Source organism: Suncus etruscus, chromosome 5 (genome assembly GCF_024139225.1).
Source record: "Suncus etruscus isolate mSunEtr1 chromosome 5, mSunEtr1.pri.cur, whole genome shotgun sequence".
NCBI lineage: Eukaryota > Metazoa > Chordata > Mammalia > Eulipotyphla > Soricidae > Suncus > Suncus etruscus.
The window spans coordinates 53,594,241-53,618,850 of record NC_064852.1 but is presented as its reverse complement, the minus strand read 5'-3'; the positions used below and the strand labels follow the sequence as shown (position 1 = coordinate 53,618,850).

At 37.7% G+C, this 24,610-nt stretch overlaps 1 protein-coding gene across 2 annotated transcripts in view; it reads left to right on the top strand.

Annotated features, from left to right (window-relative positions):
• TLN2 (talin 2) overlaps positions 1–24,610 on the top strand; it is a 346,512-nt gene that overhangs the window by 190,131 nt on the left and 131,771 nt on the right. For both annotated transcript variants that reach the window (XM_049772980.1, XM_049772979.1), the window contains exons 9-11: positions 15,044–15,107; positions 16,445–16,549; positions 20,381–20,536. In XM_049772980.1, coding sequence (XP_049628937.1) covers positions 15,044–15,107; positions 16,445–16,549; positions 20,381–20,536 — 325 coding nt within the window. The remainder of the gene's footprint in view (positions 1–15,043; positions 15,108–16,444; positions 16,550–20,380; positions 20,537–24,610) is intronic.

Here is a 24,610-nt window from a genome sequence, read left to right as displayed (position 1 = left end):
AATTATGTCAGTCCTGACCCTCAGATGATTTACATTAAACTCTGGCTAAGCGATAACGTGGAGGCAAGGCATTTGCCTTTCATGCAGAAGGTCGGTGGTTCAAATCCCATATGGTGCTCTGTGCCTGCCAAGGGCAATTTCTGAGCATAGAGCCAGGAGTAATTCCTGAGCACTGCTTGGTGTGACCCAAAAACCAAAAAAAAAAAAAAAAAAAAAAAGCAAAAAGTAGCAGAAAAGGAAGTTTGACTGGCTCAGTAAGATCTAGAATGCTGCTCAACACCTCTGGCCAAAAAAATGCACTTTTGACTCTGTCAAAAGTGTTGTGCATTGCATAATTTGCTCCTTTCTTTTTTTTAATTATCTTTATTTAAACACCATGATTACAAACATGATTATATTTGTATGATTACAGTCATGTAAAGAACACCCCCCTTCACCAGTGCAACATTCCCACCACCAATTTCCCAGATCTCCCTCCTCCCCACCCCCCTACACCTGTACTCGAGACAGGCTTTCTACTTCCCTCATTCATTCACATTGTTATGATAGTTTTCAGTGCAGTCATCTCTCCAACCGCACTCATCATTCTATGTGATGAGCTTCTTGTCATGAGCTGCACCTACCAGCCCTCATCTCTCTTGTCTCTGAGATACTGTTAAAAATGTCTTTCATTTTTCTTAAAGCCCATATATGAGCGAAACCATTCTGTGTCTTTCTCTCTCCCTCTGACTTACTTCACTCAGCATAATAGTTTCCATGTACATCCATGTATAGGAAAATTTCATGACTTCATCTCTCCTGATGGCTGCATAATATTCCATTGTGTATATGTACCACAGTTTCTTTAGCCACTCATCTGTTGAAGGGCATCTTGGTTGTTTCCAGAGTCTGGCTATTGTAAATAGCGCTGCAATGAATATAGGAGTAAGGAAGGGATTTTTGTATTGTATTTTTGTGTTCCTTGGGTATATTCTTAGGAGTGGTATAGCTGGATCATATGGAAGCTCAATTTCCAGTTTGTGAAGGAATCTCCATATCGCTTTCCATAAAGGTTGTACTAGATGGCATTCCCACCAGCAGTGAAAAAGAGTTCCTTTCTCTCCACATCCCCGCCAGCACTGCTTATTTTCCTTTTTTGTGATGTGTGCCAATCTCAGTGGCGTGAGGTGGTACCTCATAGTAGTTTTGATTTGCATCTCCCTGACAATTAGTGATGTTGAGCATCTTTTCATGTGCCTTTTGGCCATTTGCCTTTCTTCTTTTTCAAAGTGTCTGTTCATTTCTTCTCCCCATTTTTTGATGGGGTTAGTTGTTTTTTTCTTGTATAGTTCTGTCAGTACCTTGTAAATTTTGGATATTAGCCCTTTATCTGATGAGTATTGGGTGAATAATTTCTCCCACTCAGTGGGTGGCCTTTGTATTCTGGGCACTATTTCCTTTGAGATGCTCATGGATTGGCAGGATCAACATCATTAAAATGGCAATACTTCCAAAAGCATTGTACAGATTTAACGCGATTCCTCTGAAGATACCCATGACATTCTTCAAAGAAGTGGATCAAATACTTCTGAAATTCATCTGGAGCAATAAACAACCTCGAATAGCTAAAGCACTCCTTGGGAAAAGGAATATGGGAGGCATTACTTTCCCCAATTTTAAGCTGTATTACAAAGCAATAGTTATAAAAACAGCATGGTATTGGAATAAAGACAGACCCTCAGATCAGTGGAATAGGCTTGAGTACTCAGAGAAGGTTCCTCAGACATATAACCACCTAGTTTTTGATAAAGGAGCAAGAAATCCTAAATGGAGCAAGGAAAGCCTATTCAACAAGTGGTGTTGGCACAACTGGTTAGCCACTTGCAAAAAAAGCGAACTCAGACCCCCAGCTAACACCATGTACAAAGGTAAAATCCAAATGGATTAAAGACCTTGATATCAGAACTGAAACTATAAGGTATATAGAACAACATGTAGGTGAAACACTCCAGGACATTGAGACTAAAGGCATCTTTAAGGAGGAGACAGCACTTTCCAAACAAGTGGAAGCAGAGATAAATTTGCTCCTTTCTTTACAGCTACATAGTATTCTACTGTGTGTATATAGCCACAGTTTCATTATCCTCTCATCGCTCCTTGGACTCCCGGCTGATTTTATATTCTGAATATTGTGCTAACCACTAAAATGAAAAAATGGTGTACCTGCAGGGTTGTTGTTATTATTATTATTATTTATTATTATTATTATTATTATTATTAGTTTACGGGCCACAGCTGGTGATGCTCAGGGGTTACTCGGGGCTATGTGCTCAGAAATTGCTCCTGGCTTGGGGGACCATATGAGACGCCAGGGGATCGAACCGCAGTCCATCCTAGGCTAGTGCGGGCAAAGCAGACAGATACCTTACCGCTTGCGCCACTACTCCAGCCCCATCTGTGGGTTGTTTATTTTTTTATGAATATTTTTGTGTCTTTGGGGGTGTACTGAGAAGTGGAATTGAAATAACTCCTTATAAGGAGGCAGAGGGAGGACATTGTTTGGCCAGAATTTACTTAACTGGGTTAGAAATTTCCATTCAGTTTTGACAATCTTATCTTTTTCACAGAAACCACTGATAGTCTTCACTTGTATACAAGTCTCAGATGCTTTTTAAAGGCAGGCTGGTGGGCTGGATGATCAAAACAACTGTACTGGCACAGATGAGATAATACAGCAGGTATACATTTGCCTTGAACACATCCAACCCCAGTTCCATCTTTGGAATCCTATATGGTCCCCCAAGGTTATCAGGAGTAATTCCTGAGTGCAGGTTCAAGAGTAACCCCTAAGCATTACCAGGGTAGCCCAAAAATTTAAAAAAGACAAGGGCCAGAGCGGTGGCGCAAGGGGTAGGGTGTTTGCCTTGTACACGATGACCACAGTTTGATCCCCCGACATCCAAAATGGTCCCCCAAACCAAGAGTGATTTCTGAGCACGTAGCCAGGACCCTGAGCGTCACCTAGTGTGCCTTCCCCAACCCGCCCCCCCCCAAAAAAAAGAGACAAAACTGAACTGGGAATGTTGTGCTGCTGCTGGCAAGCAGGCTGCCAGGATGCCTGCTGTTTTTACCCCTGGGCTCATCGTGTGTTTGCTGATTGACTGAGGGAAAGTTCATGTCACCCAGAAGCACACACACTCTTGCACCTCCACCTCCATCAACTCTCACAGCAGCAGCTCTAATACCTTGAGTGCTAGCTGCCAGCACTGTATCCATAATGTCTCAAGAAGGGGGAATTGATTTGCAGAGTTGGGATATTGTGAAGCTTTTGACTACACGGGACCTTCTTGCTAGCAAACCTAAGGAAGGCTGTGCTCCAGCCTGATGACTGGATAAATTTTTTAAGCTTCTATTTCCTGGTGTCAATTAGTGTTCCAAGGACATATCTTAGGGTTTTTGTTTGTTTGTTTGTTTGTTTGCTGGATCCATTTGGGAACCATAGCCAAGTCTATAGGAGTGAAGCTGCTACTTTGAGCTGCATCTGTCACCTACAGGGCACTGTGTCAATTCCATGGGCTCCCACAGAGCCTGGAATTCAGGATCACCCATTTGTGGCCTGGAAGGTCAGAGGCTCTCCAAGATAAGTAAGCTCTACATCTTTGGCTAAACCCATTTTCTTCTGTATCTCACCTTCTCTTGAATGACGACTCAGGCAATCAGTCTCAGTTATTCAAGTCTGCTAAGGTCCTTGATGTTCCTCTCAGGAGTCAGAAGCTCTTATCACTTCTATAGATGTTGGTTTTCTCCGACCAACCTACTTGTATCTTAATAAGATCAGAGTATGCTGCTGTGCCTTAAAATACCTCTCTTGTCTCAAATACAGACAGGGGTGGGGTAGGAAGAGAATGGGGACATTGGTGGTGGGAATTTTGCGCTGGTAAAGGGGAAGTGTTCTTGTTTTATGATTGAAATCCAAGTGAGCTGTTTAATTCTTGTTGTTAAAGTTTTTCTTCTGTGTCCCTTTTTAGTTCACTTTTAATTTCAGTGCATTGTGGTCTAGAAAGTAGTCTGTACAATTTATATTCTCCTGATTTTTTTTTGGAGGTATATTTAATTGGCCAGCATGTGGTCTATCCTGAAGAATGACTATGTACATTGGAGTAGAATGTGTATCCAGTTTTCTGGGGATGGAGTGTCATATATATATATATAGGTCTCCTAGTCTACTTTCTTCCATTTCTCCTTTCAGAGCTAGTATATTCTTGTTGGGTTTTAGCCTGGTTGACCTATCAAGGGATGACATGGCAGTTTTGAGGTCTCCCACTATTACTGTTTTTCTCTTGATATCTTCTTTTAGGTTTTTCAACAATTGTATTAAATATTTTGCTGGCCCCTCATTGGGTGTGCATACATTTAGGATTGTGATTTCTTCCTATTTTACAGATCCCTTTATTTTTATGAAACATCATCTTTGTTTCTCATCACTTTCCTAAGTCTAAAGTTTGTGTCATCTGATATTAATATGACCACTACAGCTTTTTTAGGGAATTGTTTGTATGGATGATTGTCCTCCAATCTTTGATTTTGATTTATGTTTGTTCTGACTATTTAGAAGAGTTTCTTGCAGGCAGCAGAATGTGCATTTGGTCCATTGACATTAAATAGTCATGGGATTTAGTGTCATCTTTGTGTAGAGGTTTGGTGTGTCTCTTGGTCTGTCTTGTCCTAAAGGAGACTTTTCGGTTTTTCTTTTAAGGCTGGTTTTGAGTTTGTAAAGTTTCTGAGCTATTGCTTATCCATGAAGCTATGTATACTTTTTTTCAAACCTGAAAGTAAGTCTGACTGGATGCAGTCTTCTAAGGCAAATCATTTGTTTCATTGAGTTTTGTCACTATATCTCACCACTGCCTTCTGGCCTTTAGGGTTTTTTGTGGGAGGTCTGCTGTAAATCTTAAGGATGATCCTTTGAATGTAATTTTCCTTTTTGATCTTGTTGCTTTCAGTATTCTATCCATATCTGTGGGATTCCTCATAGTAACTAGGATGTGTCTTGGGGTGCTTTTTTAAGTCTCTGTTAACTGGTACTCTTTAGGTATGCAGGATTTGGTGGCATGCAGTATTTTTAGCTCTGGCTCTCTCTCTGCAATGATGGCCTTGGCTATTGATTCTTCCTGGGTATTTTCTTCCTGAGTCTCTGGATCCCAATGATTCTTATGTTGTTTCTTTTGACTTTATATACTGAATATAAATTAATGTTAAACGCATAACATACAGAAATTCTCTCAGTCTGTGGGTTTTTCCACTTTCATAACTAGTATACTTTGTAGCTCAAATGATACAATTTTGATATATTCAAATTTCTGTTGTTGTTATTGTGCTAATGATAATGCATGTACATTCACATTACCTAATTCAAAGTCACAAAGTCTCTAAGTTTCTTTTTTTTAATTACATTATTTTTTTCTTTTTTTTTTCTTTATTTAAACATCTTGATTACATAAATGATTGTGATTAGATTTCAGTCATGTAAAGGACACCCCCTTCACCAGTGCAACATTCCCACCACCAATGTCCCAAATCTCCCTCCATCCCACCCACCCCCACCTATTCTCCAGACAGGCTTTCCAGTTCCCTCATTCATTCACTTGATTATGGTAGTTCTCTGTGTAGTTATTTCTATAGCTGTACTCACCATTCTTTGTGGTGAGCTTCATGGAGTGAGCTGGTGTTCCAGTCCTCCTCTCATTGTCTCTGAGGATTGCTACAAAAATGACTTTTATTTTTTCTTAAAACCCATAGATGAGTGAGACTATTCTGCATCTCTCTCTCTCTCCCCCTCTTACTTATTTTACTCAGCATGATAAATTCCATGTACATCCATGTATAGGAAAATTTCATGACTTCATCCCTCCTGACAGCTGCATAATATTCCATTGTGTATATGTACCACAGTTTCTTTAGCCATTCGTCTGTTGAAGGGCGTCATGGTTGGTTCCAGAGCCTGGCTATTGTGAGTAGTGCTGCAATAAATAAAGGTGTGAGGAAGGGGTTTTTGTATTGTATTCTTGTGTTCTTAGGGTATTTCCCTAGGAGTGGAATAGCTGGGTCGAATGGGAGCTCAATTTCCAGATTTTGGAGAAATCTCCATATCACTTTCCATGGAGGTTGGACTAGACAGCATTCCCACCAGCAGTGGATAAGAGTTCCTTTCTCTCCATATCCCTGCCATCACTGATTGTTCTCATTCTTTGTGATGTGCGCCAATCTCTGCGGTGTGAGTTGGTATCTCATCGTTGTTTTGATTTGCATCTCCCTGATGATTAGTGATGAGGAGCATTTTTTATGTGCCTTTTGGCTATTTGTATTTCTTTTTTTATCAAAGTGTCTGTTCATTTCTTCTCCCCATTTTTTTATGGGATTACATGTTTTTTTCTTGTAAAGTTCTGTCAGTGCCCTGTATATTTTGGATATTAGCCCCTTATCTGATGGGTGTTGGTTGAATAGTTTCTCCCACTCGGTGGATAACTCTTGTATCCTGGGCACTATTTCTTTTGAGGTGCAGAAGCTTCTCAGTTTAATGTGTTCCCATCTGTTGATCTCTGCTTCCACTTGTTTGGAAAGAGCAGTTTCCTCCTTGAAGATGCCTTTAGTCTCAATGTCATGGAGAGTTTTACCGACGTGTTGTTCTTTCTACCTTATGGTATCAGGTCTGATATCAAGGTCTTTAATCCATTTGGATTTCACCTTAGTACATGATGTTAACTGGGGGTCTATGTTCGCTTTTTTGCAAGTGGCTAACCAGTTCTGCCAGCACCACTTGTTGAAGAGATTTTCCCTGCTCCACTTAATATTTCTTGCTCCTTTGTCAAAAATTAGGTAATAATATATCTGGGGAACATTCTCTGAGAACTCAAGCCTATTCCACTGATCTGAGGGTCTGTCTTTATTCCAATACCATGCTGTTTTGATAACTATTGCTTTGTAGTACAGTTTAAAGTTGGGGAAAGTAATGTCTCCCATTTTCCTTTTCCCTAGGAGTGCGTTAGCTATTCGAGGGTGTTTATTGTTCCAGATGAACATTATAAATGTTTGATCTACTTTGTTGAAGAATGTCATGGGTATTTTTAAGGGGATCACATTAAATCTGTATAATGCTTTGGGGAGTATTGCCATTTTAATGATGTTAATCCTGCCAATCTATGAGAACGGTATGTGTTTCCATTTACGTGTGTCCTCTCTTATTTCTTGGAGCAGGGCTTTATAGTTTTCTTTGTATAGGTCTTTCACATCTTTGGTCAAGTTGACTTCAAGATATTTGAGTTTGTGTGGCATTATTGTGAATAGGATTGCCTTCCTGACTTCCATCTCTTCCCTATCATTATTGGTGTATAAAAAGGCCATTGATTTCTGTGGGTTGATTTTGTAGCCTGCCACCTTGCTATATGAATCTCTTGTTTCTAGAAGCTTTTTGTTAGAGTCTTTGGGGTTTTCTAAGTAGAGTATCATGTCATCTGCAAACAGTGAGAGCTTGACTTCTTCCTTTTTTATCTGGATTCCTTTGATATCTTTTTCTTGCCTGATGGCTATAGCAAGCACTTCCAGTACTATGTTGAAGAGAGTGGTGAGAGCGGACAGCCTTGTCTTGTACCAGAATTTAGAGGAAAGCCTTTTAGTTTTTCTCCATTGAGGATAATATTTGCCATTGGCTGTGGTAGATGGCTTCAACTAGATTGAGAAAGGTTCCTTTCATTCCCATCTTGCTGAGAGTTTTTATCAAGAATGGGTGTTTGACCTTATCAAATGCTCTCTCTGTGTCTATTGATATGATCATGTGTTGTTGATGTTGTGTGTGATGTTGTCAGATTTACGGATGTTAAACCATCCTTGCATTCCTGGGATGAAACCTACTTGGTCGTAGTGTATGATCTTCTTGATGATGCACTGAATCCTATTTGCCAGGATTTTGTTGAAGATCTTTGCATCTGCATTCATCAGGGATATTGGTCTGTAATTTTCTTTTTTGGCAGCGTCTCTGTCTGGTTTAGGTATCAAGGTGATTTTGGCTTCATAAAAGCTGTTTGGGAGTGTTCCCATTTTTTCAATTTCATGGAAGAGTTTGGCTAGGATTGGTAGTAGCTCCGCTTGAAAGATTTGAAAGAATTCATTAGAAAATCCATCTGGGCCTGGGCTTTTCTTTTTGGGCAGATGTTTGATTACAGTTTCAATTTCCTCAGTAGTGATGGGGTGTTTAGATATGCTACATACTCCTTACTTAAATGTGGAAGGTTATAAGTGTCCAAGAATTTTTCCATTTCTTCTAGGTTCTCATGTTTAGTAGCATAACGTTTCTCAAAGTAGTCTCTGATTACCCTTTGGATCTCTGCAATATCTGTCGTGAACTCCCCCTTTTTATTTCTAATATGGGTTATCAGACTTCTCTCTCTCTCTTTCTTTGTAAGTTTTGCCAATGGTCTATCAATCTTGTTTATTTTTTCAAAGAACCAACTTCTGCTTTCGTTGATCTTTCGGATTGTTTTTTGGTTTTTCACTTCATTGAGTTCTGCTTTCAGCTTTGTTATTTCCTTCTGTCTCCCTATTTTTGGTTCCTTTTGTTGGTCATTTTCTAATTTTTTGAGCTGCATCATTAAGTTATTCAGATATGCCCCTTCTTCCTTCCTGATGTGTGCTCTCCCATAGATTCTGGAAGTTTGTGTCTTCATTGTCATTTGTTTCCAGGAAAGATTTTATTTCTTTTTCGATTTCATCTCGGACCCACTGTTTGTTCAGTAGCAGGGTGTTTAATTTCCAATTGTTAAAGTTTTTCTTCTGTGTGGCTTTGTAGTTCACAACTAATTTCAGAGCCTTGTGGTCAGCAAAGGTAGCCTGCAAGATTTCTATCCTCTTGATTTTATGGAGGTATGTTCTATGTGTCAGCATGTATTCTATTCTGGAGAATGACCCATGTTCATTGGAAAAGAATGTGTATCCAGGTTTTTTGGCATGGAGTGTCCTATATATATCTACTAGTCCTCTTTCTTCCATTACTCTTTTCAGGGCTAGTATGTTTTTGTTGGGTTTCAATCTGGTTGACCTATCAATTGTTGATAGCGCCGTGTTGAGGTCTTTTACAGGTATTGTGTTATTGATTTCTTCTTTCATATTTCTCAGTAATTGTATTAGATAATTTGCTGGTCTCTCATTGGGTGCATATATGTTTAGTAGTCTGATTTCTTCCTGTTGCACATATCTCTTGATTAGTACATAGTGTCCATGTTTGTCCCTAACCACTTTTCTGAGTATTAAGTTGGTGTCATCAGATATTAATATGGCCACCCCAGCTTTTTTGAGGGTGTTGTTTGCTTGGATGATTTTCCTCCAGCCTTTGATTTTGAGTCTATGTTTGTTCTGACTATTCAGGTGTGTTTCTTGTAGGCAGCAGAAGGTTGCATTCATTTTTTTGACCCATTTTGCCACTCTGTGTCTTTTAATTGGTGAATTTAGTCCATTGACATTGAGGGAGATGATTGTCATAGGATTTAATGTCATTTTTGTGGATAAGTTTGCTGTGTTTGTTGGTCTCTCTTGTGTTAGAGTAGATCTGTCAGTTTTTCCTTTAAGGCTGGTTTATCATCTGTGAAGTTTCTGAGCTGCTGTTTATCCATGAAGCTATGTATCCTTCCTTCGAACCTGAATGTGAGTCAGGCTGGGTGTAGTATTATCGGTGAGGCATTCATTTCATTCTATCTCACCACTATCTTCTGGCCTTGAGGGTTTCTTGTGGCATGTCTGCTGTAAGTCTTAGGGATGCTCCTTTGAATGCAATTTTCCTTTTTGATCTTGCTGCTTTCAGTATTCTATCTCTATCTATGGGATTTGTCATTGTAATGAGGATGTGTCTTGGGGTGTTTTTCTTTGGGTCTCTTTTAGCTGGTGCTCTTAGGGCATGCAGGATTTGATTGCATGTAGTCTTTAACTCTGGGAGTATCTCTTTGATGATGTCTTTGACAGTTGATTCTTCCTGGAGATCTCCTTCCTGGGTTTCTGGGACTCCAATGATTCTTATGTTGTTTCTGTTGAGTTTATCAAAGACTTCTATTTTCATCTGTTTGCATGCCTTGAGTACTTTTTCATTGCCTGTTCGTTTGTCTTAAGGTTCTTTCCCAATTTCTTCTGCTGTGTTGAGTTTTTCTGCATCACATCTTCCAGTACTCCGATTCTCTCCTCAGCTGCTGATACCCTGTTAGCGAGGCTATTCATTGAGGTTTTCTGTTGAGCAACTGTGTTTTTCAGATCTGTTATTTCAGTTTGGAGTTTTCTGATTTCTGTCTTTGTGTTCTGTTCAGATTGATCTATGCTTTTTAGAGTTCTACGAACATCTTCCATATTTCTATTCTAAACTCCTTATCTGAGAGGTTAATTAGGTGGTTGGAATTTATTAGGTCATCCAAGCTTTCATCTTCATTCTTTGTGGATGGTGTTTGCCTGCGAGGTTTCCCCATTGTCACACTTGTATGTGGTTTTTCCTGCGTGTTGTGGTGGGGTTTATTGGTTAGAAAGAGTGCGTGGCTGTGAAGCGAAGCCGCTCTTCTGCTGCCTCTAGTTGACTGTCCTCAGAGTGAACAAAGGCACAGCAGGGCATAGCCTCCACAGGCCAGAGTCCTCAGCTTTTTGGACAATGACCCCCGCAGCCAGAATGTTCTTACTGGGCAGTTTCAAAATGCAGTTTTTTGGGGGTGCGCCTCTGAGGAAATCTTCAGGGATTCAGAAACACAGGCAGATAGGCGCAGAGGAAGTTTTCGTCTCTAACTTTCTTTAATGGAGTTTCTTTGATGGAGGTGCATACGGAGCAGTGCTAAGGGGATCATTTTGTGCCAAAGATCAAACCTAGAGCTCCCACATGCAAAACATGCTCTCCAGATTCTTGAACTGTTACCTTGACCCCTTCCTCTGTATTCTCATATGCAAGTTTTGCTTTAGTCCTATGGTAAGTTAGTTAAGTTTTAATTTTGAGTTTTAGTATATGGTGTGAGTGAAGAGCTCCAGCTTCATAGTTTCGCATATGGCTATCCAAATATTTAAAAAGCACATTCTTTTCCCGTTAAGTATCTTTGTATCTAAATATTAAGTATCTAAGTATCTGGTATCTTTGTTGAAAATCAGTTGATGGGGACCAGAGAGATAGCACAGCGGTAAGGTATTTGCCTTGATGCAGAAGGTCGGTGGTTCTAATACCTGCATCCCATATGGTCCCCTGAGCCTGCCAGGAGTGACTTCTGAGCATAGAGCCAGGAGTAACCCCTGAGCGCAGCTGGATGTGACCCCCCCAAAAAAAAAGGAAAAAAAAGAAAATCAGTTGATGATAAAGCTAAATTTTTTATAGGCTTTCAGTTCCATTATATTGACTTTATATTCTTATGCCAGCACTGTTTTGTTTTTGTATATTTGTAGCAGATATATTTCTTTAAGCTGCTTTAATTACCTTTTATATCCTTTGTGACTACTCTTTTCTGAACTCCAGGCCTTTCATTTCATAGAAAAAAAAATGCGGGGCCGGGCGGTGGCGCTGGAGGTAAGGTGCCTGCCTTGCCTGCGCTAGCCTAGGACGGACCGCGGTTCGATCCCCCGGCATCCCATATGGTCCCCCAAGAAGCCAGGAGCAACTTCTGAGCGCATAGCCAGGAGTAACCCCTGAGCGTCACAGGGTGTGGCCCAAAAACCAAAAAAAAAAAAAAAAAAAAAATGTTCTGGCAGCTGTATCCTGCTCATATCATGTTCCTCAGTCTCTATTTTTGGTAAAGTAGCATTTAGAAGTACAGCCTTACTTAATTTCTGATGTAGACATGTACTATTATTTTTTGGTTATTTCATTTTACTAATATTAAAATTAATCAACAAATTTTAATGCACTTGTTTTGATCCATCTTAGAGTTTCCTATATACTTGCCACTTACTGATTTTTAGTAATAAGTGATAGCAGCTACTGATACCTGTTTTGATTTATTGATTATATCATGGAAGTTTATAAAATAATTATTTGGTCTTCTGTGATATATTATGCATTTAATAGCTATGGTTCTATTTCATCAACATCTAAAACATTTTGGTAATGGTTAATTACTGACTCATGAATTTATGTAATATTCTCCATTAAAATATTATGTGTTATGAAATATATATTTGGAAGCTATTGATTTTTAAATGATGATAAGATTTAGCAAATCTACTGTATTCCTTGGTGATGGGAAATGTACACTGGTGAAGGAATAAGTGTTGGAACTTCGTCTGACTGAAACTCAACCAAATTTTTAATTCCATACTCATATTGATTAAATTTTTTTAAAAGATATATCCTAAATTAAAACAAGATCTGTACCATTTGGGAATGTTGTCAAAAACTTTGTCAAAGTTACTGAAAGTATCCCCTCGCCCCAAAAAAGGAGGGGCCGGAGCAATGGTGCAAGCAAAAATGCATCTGCCTTGCTCGCGTTAGCCTAGGATGGACTATGGTTCGATCTCCGGCATCACATATGGTCCTCCAAGCCAGGTGCGATTACTGAGTTCATAGCCAGGAGTAACAAACCCTGAGCATCACCAGGTGTGGCCAAAAACTAAAAGAGAGAGAGAAGAGAAAAGGAAGGAAAGAAGGAAGGAAGGAAGGAAGGAAGGAAGGAAGGAAGGAAGGAAGGAAGGAAGGAAGGGAGGGAGGGAGGGAGGGAGGGAGGGAGGGAGGGAGGGAGGGAGGAAGAAGGAAGAAAAGAAAGAAAGAAAGAAAGAAAAAGAAGAAAGAAAAGAAAGAAAGAAGAAAGAAAAGAAAGAAAGAAAGAAAGAAAGAAAAAAAGAGAAGAAAGAAAGAAAGAAAGAAAGAAAGAAAAAAGAAAGAGAAGAAAAGAAAGAAAGAAAGAAAGATAAGGAAAGAAGAAAAGAAAAAAGAAAGAAAGAAAGAAGAAAGAAAGAAAAAGAAAGAAGAAAGAAAGAAAGAAAGAGAAGAAAGAAGGAAAGGAAGGAAGGGAAGGAAGGAGGGAGGAGGAAGGGAAGGAAAGAAAGAAAGAAAGAAAGAAAGAAAGAAAGAAAGAAAGAAAGAAAGAAAGAAAGAAAGAAAGAAAGAAAAGAAAAAGAAAGAAAGAAAGAAAGAAAGAAAGAAGAAAAGAAAGAAAGAAAGAAGGAAAGGAAGGAAGGAAGGAAGGGAAGGAAGGAAGGAAAGGAAGGAAAGAAGAAAGAAAGAAAGAAAGAAAGAAAGAAAGAAAGAAAGAAAGAAAGAAAGAAAGAAAGAAGAAGGAAGGAAGGAAGAAGGAAAGAAAGAAGAAGAAAAGAAAGAAAGAAAGAGAAAGAAAGAAGAAAGAGAAAAAGAAAGAAAGAAAGAAAGAAAGAAAGAGAAAGAAAGAAAGAAAGAAAGAAAAAAGAAAAGAGAAGGAAAGGAAGGAAGGAAGAAAATAAGTGTCCCATAGTTTTGCTATTATCTTGATATACTTTAAATTTCATCTATTTACTCACTTCACATTTTAACTAGTTTCTATCCCACACCTACTGGTATGATTCTAGAGTGACAAACTTCTGATATATACACATATATTTACACAATAATTTATTATTTAAGCACTATGGTTACAAACATATTTATAATGCAAACACATTCATAAAACATACATAATTCATGTAACTCTCCTGTCATCAATGTCCCCCATTTCCTTCCTCCTGCATCCCTTGCCTGTCTTCAAGACAGCATTGTATTTCTCTATCATTGTCATGGTAGTTGTTAGTGTAGTTATTTTTCTAACTGCACACATCACTCTTTGTGGTAAGCTTCATGGGCTGGTCCTTCCAGTCCTCATCTCTCTTGTCTCTGTTATTATTACTATACTGTCTTTTATTTTTCTTAAATCCCACAGATGAGTGAGACTGTTCTGTATCTATCTCTCTCCCTCTGACTTACTTTACTCAGCATAATAGTCTCAATATCCATCTATGTAAAGACAAATTTTGTGACTTCATTTCTTTCTAACAACTGCATGGTATTCCATTGTGTAGATATACCACTATTTCTTTAGCCACTCATCTGTTATTGGGAATTAGGTTATTTCCAGAGTTTGACTATTGCAAAAAGCATGGCTATGAACCGTGGAGTGTGGAGGACATTTTAGTATTATGTTTTTGTGGTCCTAAAGTATAACCCTACTAGTGATATTGCTGAATCATACGGGAGCTCACTGTCTATTTTTTTTAAAAGAATATCCATATTGTTTTCCAGAAAGGCTGGACTAAATAACATTCCCATCAACAATGAACGAGAGTTTCTTTCTCCCCACAGCCACACCAGCAGTGGTTCTTGTTCTTTGTGATGTGTCTAGTCTCTGTGGCGTGAAATGATATCTCATTGTTGTTTTGATTTGCATCTCCCTGCTGATTAGTGATTGGGAGCATTTTTTTTTTTTCATATGCCTTTGGTCATCTGTATTTCTTCTTTGAGGAAGTGTCTGTTCATTTGTTCTCCCTCCCCCCCCCTTTTTTTGATGGGGTTAGTTTTTTTTTCTTGTTAAGTTCTGTCAGTACCTTTTATATCTTAGATATTAATCCCTCATCTGATGGATATTGGGAGAATAGTTTCTCACATTTTTTGGTGACCTTTTTTACCCTAGTTGCTAGTCCTGAGGTATATTTAGAGAAGTTGAGAATTCATCTTGGTTCCCTCATCCCTATTACCCCCTCTTTCTATAGAAACTACTTATTATTCTTACTAGTTTAACATTCTATTGCCTTCAAATATCACAAAGTGCTCTTTTATAAATGAAAGCATTTTCCTTTCCTGCAAAGGTTATTTACTATTTTGCCCTGGGTTTTACCACTTTGCAGAGTAGCCTGAAAGTTCCCTGTCTTCAGTTATGTTAACAGACTGGCTTTATATTTGTGTTATTCAACTGTGTTATGTAATATGCCCATCTGTCCTTAATTATGCCAGAAGATTCCAGAAGGCTTAGTGAGTTTCTTTTGAATTATATGCATTTTCTTTCTTGTCAGAGAACATGATAAATAAATGCCTTACCTTTTTTTGATTTCTTTTTTTTCTTAGTCTCAAGGAATTCCTGCCTAAAGAATACATTAAGCAGAGAGGTGCTGAAAAGAGAATATTTCAGGTATTGAAACTGGATCATTCTTTCCACTCTCAACTACACCAATAGTTTTTAACTCGTGCCTGGATTCTGCTTGTGTAATAAATTATTAGTGACTAGGAATCAAGAAGCTGATGCTTCTATTCTAGACAGATTTGTAACTTTAATCCATACCTTTTTTTGTTAAAGATTACTTAGTCCTTTAGAGTACTTTAAGTTCCATTTGCATTTGGTAACACTGAAACAAGATTTTCCATTAGATACACTATGGAAGAAGCCCCAATGGCTTCTTTGTCATGAACAGTTTTTTTTATTGTATCTTGAATTTGGAAACCTGAAAAAGTCAGGTTTTTAATGTATTTAAAATAAAATTAAATTAAATCAAGGTTAGTTTATAATAAAAAGAAATATATTTTATTTGTAATAAATTTTAGAACTTATTCTAAAAGTCAAGTTGCCTGGAAATCAGTAAAAAAAAAATGTCATGAAGCAAGTCACTCTAGTGAACCCAAGACACAGAAATAATTTCTGGCAGAAAAATTGAAATACAAATTTTATGCATAATGTAATATATGTATATTATATATTACATTAATATATTAATATATTATGCATAAGGCATATATTTTTAAGTTTTAGGTAAGAAACTTTAATATATATAGGCTTTTGTGAGTCCTGCTTTGGGTAAATGTTTTTTTGGTCTTTTTTTTTTTTTTTTTGGTGGGTTTGGGAATTTTGTTTGTTTTGTTTTGGGGGGCCACACCAACAGTAATCAGGACTTAATCTCTCTCTGCACTGAGGAATCATTTCTCAAGGACTCTCACATGACCATATAGGATAGTTGGAATGAATATAGGTCAGCTGCATATAAGGCAACCACCCTCTCCACTGTCCTAATTTTCCAGCCCACTACATGAAAAAACAGTATTTTAGATATTTATGGAAGAATACTTCTCTGAGAAGAACCTTTTTCTACTTAGTTCTAACACTTTTGTGCTTGGATTCTTTGGAAGATGAAATTGGAGTTACAAACCCTGCTCCTAATATGTTGTAGGTGCCTGAATTGATGCAGAGAGCTGTGACAACCATAAGCAATTTAGGTTTTCCTTGTAGCTAAGATGTGCTGCAGTAGAACATTCTTCCATACTCAAAGCCATGGCTATTGGTGTTACATATTTCATGGAGTGGTCTCCAACACACATTTTCCATGGCTCATTGATAGGGCATATCTTCCTCGAAGTGTATTTACCACCTCCCTCAGTATTCACTGCTCTCCTTATATACTCATTATCATCCCCGATACTTACTGCTTTCAAGCTACAGTAATGATTGGGTCCCTGCTATTAATGTCATTTTCACAGGAGCATAAGAACTGTGGCGAGATGAATGAAATAGAAGCCAAAGTCAAGTATGTCAAACTGGCTCGTTCCCTCAGGACCTATGGAGTGTCCTTCTTTCTGGTGAAGGTAAGCTGGTAGGGGTGAGGGGGCATTTTCCTCGGCCATCTCTTTTCCATTCACTTACACATTATTGATTAGCTTGGTTTGTCATCAAAGGGCCCTTAGCATTTTCAGGGTCAGCAGTAGGTGAGTGAGGACTCTAGTTTAAAACTCTGGGACACAGATATGACTCCCAAACATAAACAATAAATAAATTGCTGGAGTGAAATGACTCAAGTGACTCCAGTCATTCCTTATGTAGGTCCCCACTCTACTTTTTTCAGATTTGTGTACCTGCTTTTTTTTTTTATTACTTATGTATGGATATCTCTGAAAGGTAGTTAGTTATAGGCTCTCTACACCATGCACACTATAGTAAGTCCCTTAAGATTTTTTTTTTAGATTTTTTTAGTAGTGGTTAGGGCTTACTATTGGGTCTATTCTCAGGGATCACTTCTGGCATTCTTTGGGGGACCTTTTACAAATCAGATTTGGTTGAATATAAGTACCTTAATCGCTATGCTGTCACTACAACTCCTCCTTTAGGCTTTTTTTCTGAGTGATATTACATTGAGCATAGTGATCCAAATGTTATTTAAATATTATTTTATAATACTGTTTATGATGGTTTCTCATGCATAGAATTACAATGCCATAATGAACGCCAATGTATTTAAATAAAGTAAATGTATAAATCTTAATTAAAAAAAGCTCTGGGACAGCCAATTATTTGAATTGTAAAACTGGTAGGAATGGTGCCCACACTCAGGCTTTGGGTCAGTCTCTTTTGGCTTTGCTCAAGCATTGCTGTGGACCAGTTGTAGAAAGAATGTGTTCACTTTTCACTCATCACTTCTTTGCCTGGAGAACATTTCCTGGAAGACTATCACAAGCTTCCTGGACTAAGAGAAGGTTTTTTTGGCTAGTGCAGACCAAATCAAGTCCACGTGGTGAATGTCGAACTGAATTTTGGGTGGCCTTTTAGATTCCCATGGCCCACCGTTTCCTTGGCAGGACTTGTATTTTACATGGGAAGTTAGATTTTTGAAGTTCAACCTGTAAATTTTGGGGACCTCCATGGTTCTTTAGTTGACTGATTTCCCAAACAACTTTTTTGTTTTTGTTTTTGTTATTGGGCCACACCCAGCAGTGCTCAGGGGTTACTTCTGGCTCTGTGCTCAGAAATCGCTCCTGGCAGGCTCAGGGGACCATTTGGGATGTTAGGAATCCACCAGCATCTGTCCCAGGTCATCTGCATGCAAGGCAAATGCCCTACTGCTGTGCCATCACTCTGGCCTTCCCTAAACCACTTTTGCTCCATTTCTCTTTGCTTTTCCCAACCTCTCACACAGTCATTTTTTCAGTAGAGACTATATATGTTATTTTTATTATTACTTATTTTGCTGTGATGCTGTGCCTCTTTCCTCCCATCTCTTGCTCTGAAGAAAGCCTTGCCAGATGGTTCAGTTTCTTGTGTTGTTTAGGCAGATGGGAAGGTCACCAGCTGTGTGGTAGCTGCTCCTGGAGATAAGTCAAAGGCCAGTGACAGGCTGGTTTGGGAGGTTTTAAATAAAGCTGCAGCTTAAGAGAACTGAAGCAGAAAGCAGAAAGTTGTCCTTAAAGATATTTGGGGAAACAGATGCAGAGATACTTCAATTTCTTTTCTTAGGGATACAAGCTGCTTCTTTTGGGGTGAAGAGAAATTAAAGGTGTTCTACTAAAGAGAGGTACATGATGTTAATTGATTGATTCACCCAAGGACTCTGCTTTTATGCCAGAAAAGGACAGGGCCCAATGAATGCGAAGAACATTGGGTGAATCAATATTTTTTTTTGTTTTTTTTTTGGACCACACCCAGTGATGCTTAGGGGTTACTTCTGGCTATGTGCTCAGAAATCGCTCCTGGCTTGGGGGACCACATGAAACACCCGAAATCAAACCAAAGTTGGTCCTGGATCAGCCTCATTCAAGGCAAACACCCTACTGCTGCAGTATCATTCCGGCTCCTCGATTTTTTATTTTTTTAGAAAGCATTTATAAATTGAATCTTTCATATTTAGTAGCAATTTTAGACTATCAGTAGGCTTTTGAATGGTGCTCTACCTTCTAGATAATAGGAACTCCATTTCCCGATAGGAATAGTACCAACCACAGCTAATAGTTAATTTTCATTTCAGACAAATCTTATACATGTCCATGAGCAACATGCTGGTGGAACTACCACTGTTTGTTTTTCATAAATGACAGAACAGAGATACAGAAGGATAAATGGCTTAAGCTGGAGGCACTGGATTTGAATTCTTGTCTTTCTGGCTACAAAGTCCATGTTCTTAACTATTGAGCAGTACTAAGTGAAATAAGTCAATCACAGAAAATACTGTATGATCTTCATAGATGAGGAATTCTAGTACTCAACTCAGACACAATAGGTTAGTGGTTGCCAGTAGAGATTGAGATGTTAGATATTAAGACAATTTTGAACTCCTGAGTGGAATAATTCCTGGTAATCTATTATACCTTTAGGTGACTAGTTAACAATTAAATTTGAAAGTTGCTAAGATAATAGATCTTAAATGTTCTCATTATAAAAACCAGATGGTGATAAGGTGAAGCATCAGTAACTTTATTGAATTAACACCTTTTCAGTGTATATGTATATCTACTCACTTTTGCATAGCTGGATCTTCAATATTATGAAAATGATCTCAATAAAGCTGGAATAAAAATATAGCTTATTTTGCATAAAATCACAAGGTGTTTACTAAAATTCACCTACCTCCTATAAAATGCCATTGTCATGTGGATAAAGATAAACATTGTGTAATTTCACTTACTTGTGGTATTAAGGAAGAAACAGAAGAACCAGTTACACAGAAATACTTTTAGACTATCAAACAAATTAGTGACTAGGAGGGAGGAGAGGGTCGATCTCCGAACATGGGATGAAAATGTTTAGTTGTATGATGAACAAAATTGAGATGGTGAAACTTCAGTAATGCAATATTCTACTATCTCACACAAATGTTAATTTTTAGTGAGGCACACCTGAAACTTACTTAATGTTATCAGGCACTATTACTTCCCCAAACCAGAAATAATGAAATAATGCCCTAAATGTTTAAATATGACTATGTCTCATGATTTTTGAGATGAGTCATAGGTAGAGAACTCTTTTGATGTCTGCAGTGACTTCCACCATATTCTACAGGAACTTCTTTTCCTAATATTTGGGTTGTTATACTTTATGTTGTCATCATAGAAAGTGCTTGGGAAAAATGGTCCAGAATTCAGGATGGTAGAATAAACACATGAGCAGTAACTGGACACTTGTACAACCTTGACAAGAATTCTACATTTTACTTTGTTCACCTAAAAATGAGGTGTTGTATTATATAGGAGTATATGACATTTTTATTATCATATTTATTAATTTTTTTAATTTTTTATTTTCTCCAGAAGACTCTACTTGAGTAGAGTTTTAGATAATTCCTTGTAGCCAACGTGCCATATTTATATCTCACACCAACCCTGTTTTATCATTAAGTTGGCTATTAAAAACAATCATATATGGAACTCATTCATCTGTTTTTATTTTTCTTCACTATCATCACAGTTTGGTTCCTTTTCCTCTATTTTTCAAAGACCCCTGCCCTTCTAAACAGGCTTTTTGGATCCTTTCAGTTTTGAGTCTTTTGTAAATTAGACGGTTAGTCTCCCTGTTTTGAAACTCCCCCTTTCCAGTAACCCCATTTTGAAATGATGAGTGTAGAGGTTGGCTACAAATATGACTCTGCAAAATCCCTTATTGCTTTGCAATACCAGAGAAAGAACATGGAGTCTTGGTGTTTCTTGCTCTAGGAAAAGATGAAAGGCAAGAACAAGTTGGTGCCTCGCCTGTTGGGGATCACTAAGGACTCAGTGATGCGTGTGGATGAGAAGACCAAGGAGGTGCTGCAGGAGTGGCCACTCACCACAGTCAAGCGCTGGGCAGCCTCCCCCAAGAGCTTCACACTGGTAGGGGCTGATTGGGGCCCTGAGAGCAGCATTACTTGTGTGATGCAACATGGGACAGTAGAGATGAGAGTTTGGGCTTCTTGGCCTGAGAGGCCTACAAGGAGGTGTCAATAGAGAAGAGGCATTTGTCCAGAAGGAGGGGACATGTCAGCCTATTGTCAGCCTTTGCCAATGCAGAATATATAGACTTACATATCATATTTGAAACCAATTTGTCGTTTTCTAGCTATGTGCCCTTGTTCAAATCAGCTCTCTTCTGTATGTCTTTATGTGCTCATCTGAGAATGGGAAGAGTGACACTATTTCACAGAGCTTGTGAAGGTTCAGTTTAAATTATAAATATGCAATATGAAGTTTAAATATGGAATATGGAAGGTGGGAAGAGTCTGTTTTTGTCCTGGCCTCTGGCTTCTGAGTTCCTCCTCCTAACTTTTGCCATTATTCTCAACAGAGTGTAGCTGGGTAGTCTTAGCTATAGCCACACTGACCTGGGAGACTGATGTATGTCATGTACTGTGCAGCACAAGGTGCAGTCAAAGAAATGTCTGCCTCTGCCTTAGTAAGGAAAGACAGTTCTCAGATATCCAAGTCCTCACCTACCACTGTAGTTAATTGGGTATCATTTCTAACATGGAAAGATCAAAATATCAATATAAATATTTTAACTAGCAATATTGGAAGAGACTGTGAAAAGACATAGAAAGTGTTGCCTGCATGTGGGAAAGGAAGGGCAACCATATTTCCTGATTCTCTTTTCCTACTCCTATTCTTTCAAAAATCAGATCTCAGGCTGTTTTCCCCTCTGGACATGCCCCTGATCTCTCTTGAACACATTAACTTTCTCTCTCCTCACATATCTCTAATTATTTTTTCAATAAAAACTGTTTTTGCTTCACTAAAAATGAAATAAAAACAGATCTCAATATTGTCTCATTAAAATATAAACTACTTAAAAAACAAAAAATCATTAGAAAGCACAGAAATTACCTCAAGGAAAAAAAGGAATATTGATTTCTTTTATTAAAGTATAAAGATGGATTGAGCTCATAGCATCTCATACTTCTTTCCTTCTGTCCCTTAGCTTTTATTTAATATCCAAGTGTTTAGAAATGTTTTCTGCTCTCTGTCTTTGTTATTGAGATATAGTTTGAGTTTATTCCAGTAAAAAAAACTTACTCTGTGCAATTTCAATTGTTTTAGAAGTTTAAGGTTTGTTTTATATCCCAGGATACACTCATTATTAGAGACTGTTCCATGAGATCTGAAAAGATGCTGATGGAAGTATTCTAGAAATGTTGGATAGACCCTGTTAGCTTTTCGTAACTGGTGTTTTCTAGATCTTTGTTGACTTTATCCTTGTTGATTTTATGTGTGGCCCAACAGTCAAAATTTCCATAATAATCACAGGTTTTTCTTTCATTTTTTTTTACCAGATTTTGTATTTTGATGCTCTGTTGATCTATGTCTGTACATATAAAAGTCATCTATTTTTTTAAATGGATAAATTATTTTATCTCCTTTGGTTTTTGTTCCTGGTAATTTTCCTTTCTGCTCTGGTCTGCTTTAATCTAAACTTTATATAGTCATTTATATATCTTTAAAATTGATGTTTGTACATTACATATATATTCAATTCATTTACTTTCATCTTAACTGTACTGGGGTGTTTGAAATGAGTTTTCTATAGAACTGGAGTTTCAGCTGCCAATTCTAGATAGGCACAGATCCACAGTCTTTAAACCATTGAAAATCACTGATGTAGAGTGGGATTGTGTGTTTTAAAAATTCTCTAAATCTTTGCCTTTTAGTGGCATGTTTGGACCTTTCATAGTTGAAGCTAATTATAGGTATGCTAAAGGTGTTTTATATTTTTCTACATATCCCTATAGTTCTTTTTCCCATTTTCCTGCAATATTGCTTATTACATGAACATCTTTAGGGCTTTGCTTTTATATATTTCTTTTATCTATTCAGTGAAATCTATTTCTACATCTATTTTATTTTTCTTGCCAGGGAACCAGCATTGATTCTAATACATTCATGATCTGCAGTCATTCACTGAGCTACATCCCTGCCCTGTTTTTTATTTACTTACTATATTTTAGCTCAGTTCTTATATTGCCTATGAAGTTAATGGCCACTTACTAGTAAAAAATAATTTTGCCACTTCAAGTGGTAAAACCATACTATTACTTACGTTTCTTTGCAAATTACACATTTTGATGTAATTTTCAGCATCTTTATGTATGTATACTAATGAGATACTACTACTTGAAATGTTATAACTTCTGCTTCAATTATAAATTATGATTAAAGAAAATTCAGCAGAATAGAGCCAATTAAACTTATTTATATTTTGCTCCTTTTGGTAGTTAACAATTTTCTTCTGGAAATTTGATTTTTATGTCTGAAAATTTTATTTAACTTTGGGAGTTTCTCTGCAATGATTTCCTTCACTTAACAGTGAAGGATTCACTTCCTGGGGATTTTCTGCCTAGGTCTCTGGGACTCCAATGATTCTAATGTTTGTTTTTTGTTTTTTGTTTTTTCTATTGAGTTTATCAAAGACTTTTATTTTTTCTGTTTACATTCTTTGAATATTTTTTACATTGTCTGATCATTTGCTTTAAGGCTATTTTTCAATATTTTCTTTTGTATGGAGTAGTTATGCATGTCATCTTCTAGCTCACTAATTTTATCCTCAGCTTCTTTTACTCTATTGGAGAGGCTTTCCAGTGAGGTTTTTATTTTGCCTACTAAGTTTTTCAGTCCTGTTATTTCAGTTTGTAGTTTTCTGATTTCTGTTTTTCATATCCTCTTGATTCTTATTTATGGTTCATTCAGCTTGATCCATGCTTTCTTTGAGTTTTATTTAGCCTCTCAGATAAGGAATTTAGAAAAGAAATATGGAGTAATTTATTAAGAAGCTGAGGATAAAATTAGTGATGTTTTTGTTGTGGAGTTTCACAGCTGCCTCAGGATGGATCAGAGCAGAGGTCATTTAAAATGTCTCCTGTATGCCAAAGAACATGGCATGAATCACAAAATGTCTTTATTTATTTATTTATTTATTTATTTATTTATTTATTTATTTATTGTCTTTTTTAACCACACCCGGCGATGCTCAGGGGCTATTTCTAGCTTTGCTCAGGACGCCTTCCTGGCATGCTCAGGGGGCCATGTGGAATGCTGGTGACCGAACTCAGGTTGAGCGCGTGCAAGGCAAGCGTACTACCTGCTGTTCTATCGCTCCGGCCCCTCACAAAATGTCTTAAATTTAGAAGCATATGCCTCTTATTAATTAGTGGATGTTTTCAAACATTATTTCTTTAACTTTTGTTTGCTTATTTGTTCCCCACACCTCCTGATGAAAAAGCTATTTGATTAATGTTTTTAAATTCCCTGAAGGTTTGATTTTCTTTTGTCTATTTTCTCTCCATTGTTTTACATTTCAGCATTTATTCTTAACTATTTTTATCCTGTCATCTCCATGTAATACTTATTTTTCTCAGTGAACTTTTTCCCTCCCTTTTGATTATTGCACTTTTTAATACTATAATTTCAGTTTGGTTCCTTTCATTAGCTTGTTTTATTATTGAAGTTTTTTTTTTATCTGTCTCTGGAGAATTTGAACCTGATTATTGAAACTCTTACATGACAACTACTTTAAATACACAGATAATTTCAACATCTGATTCATATCTATATTGGTATCCATTTCTTTTTCTTTTCCTTTGGGGCCTCCCAAGTGATACTTGAGGCTCCTGAGTCATTCCCAGTGACACTTGACCAATTGAGCCTGCAATTCAATGTGTCCTCAGGGATGCAGAGCTCCTCAGGCTCTATGATTGTCAGAGACCACAAGGGTTACCCCAGTGTTGCTTGGGACTCCCAGGACATATGCAGGGAGGATACTTAAGGACTTCCATGCCATTACCAGTGAAGCTTGGGGACTACTTTCATGCCATGTTTAATAATGATTGTCAGATGGGCTGTGCCTTTCCCTCAGTGCCACTGTCCTAGTCCTTAACTTAAAGTGTGATTTTCAGTCCTATTATATAAACTGTGAGCATA